Source organism: Bidens hawaiensis, unplaced genomic scaffold, assembly GCF_021521415.1.
Source record: "Bidens hawaiensis isolate Kalapana, Puna unplaced genomic scaffold, B.hawaiensis_p1.1 tig00000697_1, whole genome shotgun sequence".
NCBI lineage: Eukaryota > Viridiplantae > Streptophyta > Magnoliopsida > Asterales > Asteraceae > Bidens > Bidens hawaiensis.
Window position 1 is genome coordinate 1,998,867 of NW_027491041.1, and position 12,523 is coordinate 2,011,389.

General features: G+C 33.2%; 1 protein-coding gene across 1 annotated transcript; it reads left to right on the top strand.

The window, feature by feature from the left end:
- Positions 1–2,927: 2,927 nt before the first annotated feature.
- On the top strand, positions 2,928–5,368 carry LOC143531380 (phosphoglycerate mutase-like protein AT74H). The gene is made up of 2 exons (XM_077026690.1): positions 2,928–3,393; positions 4,959–5,368. Exons 1-2 carry the CDS (start codon positions 2,928–2,930, stop codon positions 5,366–5,368), a joined length of 876 nt encoding a protein of 291 aa, XP_076882805.1.
- Positions 5,369–12,523: the final 7,155 nt, after the last annotated feature.

The window sequence follows — 12,523 nt, forward strand, 5'->3', positions numbered from 1 at the left end:
AACCGAAGTCGTAACGTTAGACGGCGCGAGTACATCCCGTCGAACGCTCCCACTATGTGTATGCGTTTGCGTTTGCGTAACTTCCACCATAAAATCAATAAACACATTGCAAGCAAGTTCACGTATAATCATAAACAATATGCACGAATAATATTAACATGTACGATATAAGTGAATCGGTTTGTAAACAATCACATAACTAACGAAAGAAAAACTTGTGACGTGCTACCCCCAAAATATTATAAAACGTTAAAATAGGGTTATGAAGAACTCACTTGGAATGAGGAATACGGTAATGAGAAGACGATAAAGATTAGAGTAAGCTAGTTGGTCCCGCGAGAATTCTCGACAATTTGTCCTAATTATTAAGGCATAAATAAAATAAATACATAAAATAAGATAATGAGCAAGACACAAAGGAATGGGTTTATAGCGGGTTTGGGGTCGTTAACGTATTTGTTACATTTTATAGAATATTGATAAAAGTGTAATTAAATTTTATTAATTATTAGAAAAAGAATGAAAAGACATATTTGATTATTAAAGGAAAAACATTTAAAATATAATTACCAACTTATCTATGAAGACATTTTGTATGATAATTTAACGAGGTTTTATTTAGAAAGATAGGTAACACATTTATTATTATTATTATTATTATTATTATTATTATTTAGGTATAAAAAGTATAATGATTATGTATATAAATATGTTTATGTATATATATATGTATGTGTGTGTGTGTATGTATATACATGAAAAATTATTTTAGAAATTTATTGGGGTTCGGTTTGCTTAAATGAGTGTAAACAATTTAGGGTTTTTATAATTTAGTTAATAATATTAATTTAAACAATAAAACAATTTAAATAAAAAAATAAACAAAACCGAACCAGGGGGAATCAAACCCGCGCCTGTGGCCAGTCAGGTGTTTGTGCGTGATCTACACTGGCCATCTGGGCCAGTTTCTAGCTCGTTAATACACATAGAAAATAATATAGATAACCTCTTATGCAAACAAACCCCTAATTCAATATAAACCCTAATTTGATATAATCCAATTGAAGGTCTTGTACCCTCTGTTGATTAAAATTGACAGAGGAGTTTTAATAATCACCAAAATCCGACCCTAACCCATATACTAATTACCTGTTACATGTAGGAATTGAAGGAGATCGACGAACTAGGGTTTCGAACAATGACGAGATCTCAAACAGGTTCAGAAACTGTTTCTTGGCTGCAATTATCTTAGGGTTTAGGTTCGCAGTGTGCTAGTGAGTGTGAGGGACAAGTTAATTGTGTTATAACCGAGTATTTATAGGCTAACGAGTCCAAAATCAGTCGCGCCAAGGAGTTAATGAAATTGATAAAAGTTAGCTGTCAATTAACAAACTTTCTATAGTGTTTGATTCCGCGTTGAACAAGAAACGAATATGCGCGTTTAATCCCGTGATTCCTGGGTCAATTGAATCAAAAAGATGGAAGGGGGGGGTCGACGGTGGAGATGGGGAATGGAAGGAAAGGGGGGGGGGAAATGTTTTATTATTTTGCAAGATAGTTCCTGTAGTTTGGGTTGGGTCCGGAAACTGATTACACTAAAGTTTAGGGTCCAAAAGTGCATATAATTGATACTTTAACGATCTATAAAACGTTAACGCGTGAAACACAATAAAGACAAAATCGTGTGACATAATTAATACCTTGACGTAATAAATAATATTCGGTTACAAGACAGAAAAATAAAACAATTACAGTTATAAAAGAAAAAAAAAGGACGAATATCACAATTGGTTCTTCGTTTGATAAGTGAGAGAGATTAGGGCTTGATTGTTTGAGTGAAAGAACAATTGTGTTAGAGATTGGGTTTAAGTATAAAGGTATTTTTATTTTTTTAGCGTAAACATGACACATTGTTAACACTTTAACGAGGTTAGTATTCTGTTAATCAGGATTTGTTGGTAAAAAAATGATAAAAAGTAGGATAGTGAGCAGGCATTTCGTTAGTTGGACCCACATTGGCCAAAAACTAATAGTTGGAATTATTTTATACTAATAAACCATTCAAAATCACATGTTATGTTTTTGAAATCAAGGTGTGTATTTTCTTTGAATTAAGGAGCGAAGCATAATGCTAGTGTGGGGTGATTGGTGTAATATTTTATTTGGTTTGCAAAAAAAAGTATAGAGCGTTTATTTATGTAATAAAAAAGATGAATCTGTATTTTTATGAAATCTTTGTTTGTATAATTTGTGTTATTATATTACTTTTTTTCTATTATATGGTAATGTTATGTGTTATGGGTCATTCTTTATATTCTCTAGCATTCGTTATCTTGGTTTTTCTTTCATCATTCAACCCTAGCACTCAACCCATGTTATACTTCATTCTTCATAATTCCTTTTATTTATATTAAAAAAAAACAAAACAAAGCTGAATGGTTAAAGGGGCAAATCACCCACGTGGCCTTATTCATTTGTACCATGTCGCTAGTGAGATGTTGACAAGAAGCATAGTGTTTCAATGAGCTCACGTAAGCCACGTAGGCATCACAAGTAACGCTCCCTTACCCATACCTAGGGATGAGCGGTATCGGTACCGATTTTCTCAAATTCTTGTTCGAAGTTGGCCCAGAATACAATATTCAATAAATAACGATACTGTATCGATGCTGAAAATAAAACTCAAAGTTAAATACTAAATCAGACCAGCTCTCCCGACCCATATCCTAAGGTCAAAAACAATGTTCCGCAATTTGCCACCCAATTCGACGGTGTCATTCATAGGGATCATCCTTTACCTTTTTCAAAAGGTCAACAGCAACAATAACAAGAATGTTCCTTTCACAGCACATCCCATTCACACCAATCATCATATATACAATCCACAAACCAATTACCCCCATCAAAAACAAAACAAACAAAACAAAATGAACAACAACAATGAACCTGAACAACCACCCAAATACCGTCCAAAGCGAATCATATTAGTCCGCCACGGCGAAAGCTCCGGCAACCTTGACGGGGCGGCCTACACCACCACACCCGATCACACGATCCCACTCACCCACGACGGCATCCAACAGGCCAAACTCGCCGGGCAACAGATCCGTGACGTCATCTCCGACTCCGGCAAGGTGGGCAATTGGAAGGCCTGCTTCTACGTGTCGCCGTACGAGCGAACGCGGTCGACGCTGCGGGAGATCGGGCGGTCGTTTCCGAGGAATAGAGTGATTGGGGTGAAGGAGGAATGCAGGATTAGGGAGCAGGATTTTGGGAATTTTCAGATTACTGAGAGGATGGAGAAGATTAAGGAGACCAGGGAGAAGTTTGGGAGGTTCTTTTATCGCTTTCCCGAGGGCGAGTCCGCTGCCGATGTCTTCGATCGCGTTTCAAGTAAGCTTTTGCTATTTACCGTTTAGACACGAATTTGGCTATTTGTTTGTTGAGCAGAGTCCATATATAACTGTCCCTTTCTGCTATTAGCTATTGAGCACTGCGATAAGACTATGTGCTGTTAGAGCATTCACAATTCATTCCCTATAAATATTTGAGTATATGTTTTGCGGGTTTTGTAAATTTGAGGAAGGTAATGTTTTCTGAAAGTGGTTATGAGTGGAGGAGAGAAAACAAATAATGATAAAGGTATAAAAAAGTATTATTTAATTAAAAAAAAGCGAGAAACGTAGTGATTTATAGTATAATTATATCAATATGGATATGCATGCGCAGTCTTGTATTTATTTATTCATTTCTAAATATTTTGATATAATTTTAACAAAAACAAAGTTGTTTTCTATGATTTTATATTTGGGCTCGTAAGTGGTTTTAAAACATGTTTAAATGGACATGTCGGATTATAAGTAATAATTAATAAAATGTATTAAAAATTTCTATGAAAAAAGTTCACTCACCCACCATAATCACTTGACGATAACGCATGTCTGATGACATGGGTGAAGCATAAACGGATTCGGGGGGGTCCCCGCCGAAACAGCCCCCCAACCCCACACATACAGCCACCCAACCCTCGAAACAGGGTTCAAGCTTCGCCACTTTCTGCTGGTATACACGTATGTTGGGTTAGGTAAAGGTGTTTTTTTTGTCCATTGCTATCATGTGTTAAAATGATGGCAAAAGGCTGTGTTTTTACAGTAAGTTTTTGTATAAAACGTTTCGGACTTTAGAATTCCTGTGTGCTTAAAAAGTATTTTCCCGAAACATTTCAGATGTTCTGTTTTTTTCCCAAGTTCTTTTATTTGACTTGCTTGAGATAAAACTTAATTCGAATTGATCCATTCATAAGTAAAAGGCTGAGGCTGCCTATTAACAATAATGGAGTTTGTTGTGTGTGACAGAGAAATGAGAATTATAAAACCAACCATAGGAACAAGTTCTGAATTGATTTAATGGTGCCGATACTTATTGGGCATGCTAACTCTATAAAGTTGTGGATCAAGAGAATAATATATTTATTTATTAAATAAAAGTAAAAGCCATGCTTTTGACTATGGGTTACAACAAAATACAACTAAACATGAACACATTAGAATCATCTTAACTTTATTGCTATATTAGTTTGTAAACATATTATAAGAAAAGTTCTACTCTATAATTATTTTGATGCAGTTTCTTTTATAAATAACTTTATTCATTGATGCTTATAAATTATTTAAAAGATACTATCCAATTTGAGAATTTGAAAGCTTAATTCTGTTAGGTAATACGCCAAAGTGACTTGTCGTTTCTGTATGGGTCGTGGTTGACCGTAAACATTTTTTGTCAAAAAACTTGATTCTTGTTATTAAACAACTAGGGTGTCGAATTGGTTACAAAGGTTGTACTATCTTAATAATATGCTTGTTTTTTGGTTGGAGGCTTCATGCATTCAAAGATATAATTTAAGTGACTTTCAATCCGTTTGATCCGTTTCTGTGTCAACTTTTTATTTAATTGTGCAGGCTTTCTTGAGTCTTTATGGAGGGATATCGACACAAGGCTTCAATACGACCCTTCTGATGATTTAAATATAATCATAGTTTCACACGGGCTCGCTCTACGAGTCTTTCTAATGAAGTGGTTCAAGTGGACAGTTGAACAATTTGAGTATCTAAACAATTTGAACAACTGTGAGTTTCGAATAATGCAGCTAGGAGACGGCGGTGAGTACAGTCTTGCAGTTCACCATTCTGAAATGCAAATGCAGGAGTGGGGGCTCTCTGAGCTGATGATAAAGGACCAAAACTGTCGAGCTACTGGTGCATTGATTGAGAAATGCCCATGGTATATGGATAGCTTTTTTGACCCTTTAGATGCCGATTCTGAGGATGGTGACGACGGAGATCGCTCCGCTGACAAAATGAATTCATGAAAAGGTTCAGAGATGTTGATTTATGGATGAATGATGATATTTGGTACTGTATTTTGTTGTAAGCAAAAGTGAATACAAAGTAAGACTAGATTGATTATTTTGTTATGATCAACTCATTCTTTAGGCTTCTTTTATGTCGTTTTCAGAACAGATGACACGTGCTAATTTCGACCCACTTATGACAAATGGGATGGCTTATTTACATAGCAATAAGGCTATATGTTATGGGGGCTTTGTTGGGCTTATTTACATAGCAATAAGGCTATATGTTATGGGGGCTTCTTTAGGCTTCTTTTATGTCGTTTTCAGAACAGATGACACGTGGTAATTTCGACCCACTTATGACAAATGGGATGGCTTATTTACATAGCAATAAGGCTATATGTTATGGGGGCTTTGTTGGGGTCGTTGAATGAAAAAAAGTGATGCCACGTATGTGACACGTAGGCACACTTTTTTCTTACCGATAAATACCTAAAAAGGGTGTAATGGAAGGGCTTGGTTGGGGGCCTTGTTGATATGATTAAGTAATCATTATTTAATTGTTAATTATAATTTAATTACTTTACTGTATACATTAACAAAGTAATTAAACACTATTAAATGGAAATAACAGTTGAAGCGGGGTTTGTGTATCGGGTACCCATGTCGTTTGTGAATCGTGTAAATTACAACCGCCGGCCGCGTATTATTCGTACGTGTTGAACTCGAACAGGGTCAATAATCACAATGTTGAACCATATTTATTATAAAGTACAGAAATGAAGAATACAAAACTTTAAAAGAAAATTAATATTTTGTAGTGGTGCTGTAAATATGGGGTTTAAAGAGTGTTTAAATTTATTATTACTATTATTATTGTTATTATTATTATTTTGGTTTTTTCATATTGAAACGTGATAGATTTACAGATATTGTTATTATTATTATTATTATTACTTATTACTGTTATTATTATTTATTTTTTTTTTATTTGTAATGTTAAGAAAAAGCGGTCATTGCATTTACTTTTGTTTGTTTCCTACACCATGATCCAATGGTTCTAATTTAAGGTGTTTCTTCAACGGATGAGATTTACTCTTGTTTTTTATCAAAAGGTGGCCTACACACAGGTTCTCTTCTTCCCCGCGTCATGGACAGAACTCCGGGCGCTGCCCCGCGCCATTGATAACGCCGGTATGTTACAGTGGTCCGGCGCGGTTTTGGCTGATCTGGCATATCATTCAGGCCCCTAGCGTGATGATAACACGTAAAAACCCATTCAACTTCAATGATAATAATATTTTTAATATCTGTCTTGAAGAATTTGCCTTTATTAATAGGCCACCAACTAATTGAAACCCATATCCTTTTAGGTAGCGTAAGTTCTAAATATTATTAAAAGCATTCCCGACATTGTCAGTGGTGAATATTTGAAAATATTTATTACCATCAAGTAACTTTACCATTATTATTATTATTATTATTATTATTATTATTATTATTATTATTTTGAACAGCGAATTTCATTAAAAAACTAGCAAGAAGCTAGAAATTCAAACAGATAAATAAAAAATTGCAAGCGAAAGTAACTTTACCATTAATTAATTGTTGAGTGTTACATTCTTCATATTCATATATGTAATGTGATACACTCCAATAGTTTTGAATGAGATTTGAGAGAGAAAGTAGAGAGAGATCTTGCATTATGGTCTTGTTACTTACAAATGAGAGTTAAAAATAGCTAGCTAAGAGCCTAAGACTATTAGTTATATATGTAATAAACTAAGTCAACATGTCAACACTAGCTAACACACCCCTCACTCCCTCAACCAAAACGGGTGGAGCAATGTTAAGCTTGGACCGAGTTGAGCGGGATTACTGGAACATCATAATGGGGAAAGTTGTATATTCGATGGCCTTACCCTCTTCATACAATCATACTTACCTTACAACACTCAGCATTAAAGCATTCCCAATCCATTCTCTAAATTATGTTCTTCATTTTTTAGAGATGGTTAAAAGTGATTGTGAGGGAATGATAGAGAAAATGTTACTGTTCATAGTTAAATTTGGAGAAACACATTGTTCACCTCTATAATTTTTCAATATTTTTGTGAAAGTGGTTGTGAGTGAATGAGAGAGAAAAATAATGATAACAGTATAAAAAAGTATTATTTAATTGGAACGAAAGATGGTATTTTTAGTGTAATTATAGAGATAGATATGGAGAATGGATTGAGAATGTTGTCTATATATCTATCTCCATCTCTATATTTTAGAGATATGTGTTATTTTATCCGATTGAATCTCTATCTTTATCTCTTGATATTATAGATATTCGAATACTGATTCTTTAAATATAAAGGTTCAGTATTCTTAAGAGCATTTCTAATGGATTCTCTATCTTTATCTTTAATTTAACTAAAAAACACAATTTCTTTAATTTATACATTATTTTTTAAAAACTTTCCTCATCCCATTCTTCATTCCCACCTCTATATTCTTTTTTTTTTATGTTTTCTCTTTCTTCCATTTATAGTCTTAACTGTAACTATTTTGTCTTATTATCATTCTCAATATAAATTGATTTCAAATATGTATTTATAGAAGGGTAGTTAAAAATGAAGTGTTGTGACAACACTCTAAATTTGGAGGCTTTCTATACAATTTCACTAAAATTTAGAATAAAGTTTGGAGATAAAGAATGGGTTAGAGTGGTTATTTATATGATTTTTCTAAATTTTAGAAATGAAGATAAGTATGGAGAACCCATTAAAATGCTCTATCTCTATTCTATATAGTCAAATGTTACATATTAAGTAGGGGTGGCAAATGGGTTGGGTTGGGTGGGAATAGGTCAATTAGAAAAAAAGGTTGTTTTGGCTCAAGTCGAAATGGGTCAGGGTCAACAGGTTCAGGTCGGAACGGGTCCAAACGGGTTTTGGGTCGTTTTTTTTAATGAGGACGATAGAGAAAGCATTTAATTTTTTTTTTGTGTTTTTTATTTATGTATTGAGTTACTAAGATATAGCCCGTGTAATATACGGATGGTTAAAAAAGTGCAACAAAAATTAAATTTAATAATAGACATAATAGCATACCTTATGAATTCATAAGATATAAATAATGATAAACAAAATTTTACATTCATAAATATATAAAAACCTCATTTAATACAATATTTAAAGTTATATTTGTAACTTGTTAGTAATTATATAAGTGGTAATAGTATTAAAATTATATAGCTTATTATGTGTAAATTATAATTTTGAAAATTGTTGAGGTGGAATCCTATGTGGATAGCTTAGTTAAATGCCATGTGAAGATTATGTATTGCTTTAATATAATAGTTAGATGATTTTTTTATTATTATTATTATTTTATTTTTCTTTAAACCCCTTAAAAATATTAAAAAGATAATAATATAAAATCATAACTCAAAACATAAATCAAAAGCAAAAAAAAGTAAAAAACCAAAATGCTTCCTCCGTTGTACTCGTTAAAAAAAAGCCGAGAAATGAACCGAAACAAAAAAAACCAAAACCTAACCGAACTAATCGAAACCGAAAAAATCGATCAAAAGGAAACTAAAAAACTGAAACCGAACAGAATTGAAACTGAAAAAACGTCCAAAACGAAACAAAAAACCGTAACCGAAATCGACAAAAAAAAAAAGCAAAAGTAACCGAAACCCAACCCGTGCGAAAACTCGTGTCGGCTTGAAACCTTATCAGAACCAAAACCTGAACCAAACTCGTTCCAATCCAAACTTGTTTTGTGTCGAATCCTATCTCATGTGAAAATACGTGCCTCTTCAAAACCTATTTCGACCCGAATCTGTCACATTTACTTAAGACACTAACCCATATCGACTTTAAATTTGTTGACCCATTTTGACACGAAATTAAGAAAGTGGAATTTTAAGTGATCCATTTTGACCATTTTAGTTAAAATAGCTACCCAGACCAACCTATATAATTTTCAAATTAACCCAAACTGACCCATTTTGAAATGTTTTAGGTCAAGATTGCCACCTCTAGCATTACGCATTTGGAATGAATGATTAACTTGTGTGTGTTGCTAACACTGGTAGACCTACCTATATGCTAGGGCCATTGTGGAATTTTAACACCGACTCTAGTGGAATTAAAAGCGAACCACATGAAGTTCGAAACCGACCCTAATAAAAATTGACATGAAAAACATAATTATATAAATGTAAACTATATAGATAAAAGGGACAGATACCAACCATCCCTTTTTATCAGTTAAAATTTAATCTAGTACCTAATTTTTAAGCTCAATATCATGCTCAATCAGTCCTATCTAACTTTTAAGCCCAATGCCCAACCTAATCAATTTCTACCCAATTTTTAAGTCAATTATCCAACTCAATTCACATCTAACCTAATAAAAAAATAAGTGGGGTTCAAATTCTAATTTGTTTGAAGCGGGTAAACCTTCGACCGTCAACTTGATCTTGCCAATCGATTGCTACGACCTGCCAGCTGCTGGCTAGCCGCCATTCGCCCATCCCGACGTCCCTCTTTTCCAAACTCCAATTCACATTGAACCAATTGTTTCCAAATTTCACACATGTATAACTCCGTTAGAGTTTTAGGTTTATGATGTTGATAATAAATTAGATGTTTAGTTTAGACTGATTTTGGATATGATTTTACATATTTATAAAATCACTATTCCTTGTTCTGATTGAACTCGAAATCTATTCGTTGTTCCTTGTTATGAGTTTCCACATCACATGAAAGAAGATAAATTATTTTAAAACTTGAATGGTTTAGCAAGGCTTAATCAGATAAATGATGCTTAAACAAAGAAACACCATTCATTTGTATTGGTGTATCATTTGTTGAAGTAAGCTATCGCATTACATGAGTGACAATAACTCAAATGATAGCTGTATTTATTTCATTGGTAAAGACTTGCTTAAAAATGTCAAACTAATATTCTAGTTAAAGGGTTAGGTTCAAATAAGAAGTTTGATTTTCCTAAGAAGGCTAGGAAGGAGAGTATTTTAGTCTAATACTTTAATCTAAAAACCCACCTACTTTAATCTAAAAACCCACTTAAATTAATTTCAAAAACACACTTACATAAAACCCAATTACATCTTTACTCATCTTCTACAACCACCACCACTCCATCGCCCACCGCCACCACAACCGTCACCCACTGCCACCACCTTGCCGGAAAAGTCCGAAAAAACACAATGGAAAACACTATGAAAAACACAATGGAAAAAACACAATAGAAAAATACACTATTAAAAAAAAACAATGATAAAAACACAATAAAAATACAATTGTATGACAATGTAAAAAACACAATGAAAAAAAAAACACAATGAAAAATACTATTGTATAACACAATTTTTTAAAACACAATTCGGTAAAACATGATTTGTATTTTTTTTTTAATTTTTATATTACAATATGGTACTCATATAAAAGATAAAAAGACACTCGTTATTATGGTGAATTTGTTTTTTAATAAAAACGTCGTAAAAAAAAGTTATGGACGTTTTAAAATGATGGGGGAATTTGGCATGTGCCTTGCATATGGAGAGAGAAAGTCAACAAATGTGTTATTCCTTTTGTGGCCCCTTTCTTTCACATTTGATTTCTTCCTAATCTCATCTCAACCCTTCATATTCAAAATCAGTGAACAAGATTACTTTCTATAAAAATTATACTTTCTATAATAACTTAACCCTTTAATTAAATTCAAAAAATAATTAAGTTTGATGGAGCCGTCCCTTTTTGTTAGTCCATTTTGCGATGCGGTGGTTCCATTATTAAAGGACGACGTTTCTAGAAGGCAGATTTTAATTGTGGCTCATATAATAATCAATTACGAGTTTCGTTTCGTTGGGTTTCAATTGGATGGCGTTCTCTTCTTCCTCGGTGTCTTTTTGCAGGGTCTGTTTACCTTCTCGATCCTTTCACTCTCGCCCTAATCTTCTTAATTTTCCCACAACTGCTTTCTCCATTCGTGCAATTTCAACACAAGGTATTTATTATTATTATTATTATTATTATTATTTTCAATTCATCTGCTTTTTTATACATATATTTGGGATTTAGGGTGTATAGAGGGGATTCATAGTGATACGTGGGTAGAAGATCAATTAGCCAAAGAGGCAAAGAATAACAACATCACCTATCATCAAAATTATTCTTCATTTTGTTTTCAGTCCAACAAACAACGCCACCTGAGAATATTAAAACAAAGGTTTTGAGCATGTTTGTGATTGAGTTTGAAAATTGCTTATTTGGTTATTGATGTTTTTAAAAAGACATAGTTTAAAATGTGTTTGGCAATCACATAAATCTTTCCTATTTTAGTTTTTTGGAAGGGTTAAAAAGCTTTTTTCCAAAAGCCTTAAATCCTGTCTTTTCAAAATGATTTTTGAAAAAGCCAATAAGGCATTTTTCAAACTCAATCCCAAACACCCCCTTAGGGTATGTGCCAAAGTTTATTCTTTTTTATGTGTGGAAAATAGTAGCAAAATTGATTTTGATTCATGGTGCAAATTTTATTTTGTTAACTTTCCTTTGTAAGTTTTATGTTCGCTGTTGGTTTGTAATTCGCATTTGTCTTTTCTTTCTACTTTATGGGCTTCTTGCTCGAGGTTCCATTTATTTTCTCATAAAATTGCCCTTTCAGAAAAAAAAAGCACGCCATTCAATTCTATATATTTTTTTAAAATAATTGAAATTCGGAGGCTAGGCATATAATTGTCACGCTCAAAACACCAAAGCCTAGTGTTAAACAAGTCGTTTCCGTGTTTGATACTTGTGTTTATCGCTCTGTCTATAGCTTGTTAAATGCGATAAGACACGATTTGCCAGCCCTATATGAGGATCATCGGAGATGAGATCCTAAAAATATTTAGATATAATATATATATGGAGTATGATAATACTGTTGAATTGTAGGCTATTCAACAAGTATTATCAATAATCAAAACCATGAGCCCGAAAGCGATATAACTAACGTGTTCACCAAGATACTTGGCAAACAACAAATTACATTAATGTTTAATTTTATAGCACGAGGACACTGATATATTAATAATAGACAATCACTAAACTCCCTTTTAAAATACGCAAAGCGAAAAGTATAGTATGCCATGAAACCGTTGATGCCTAC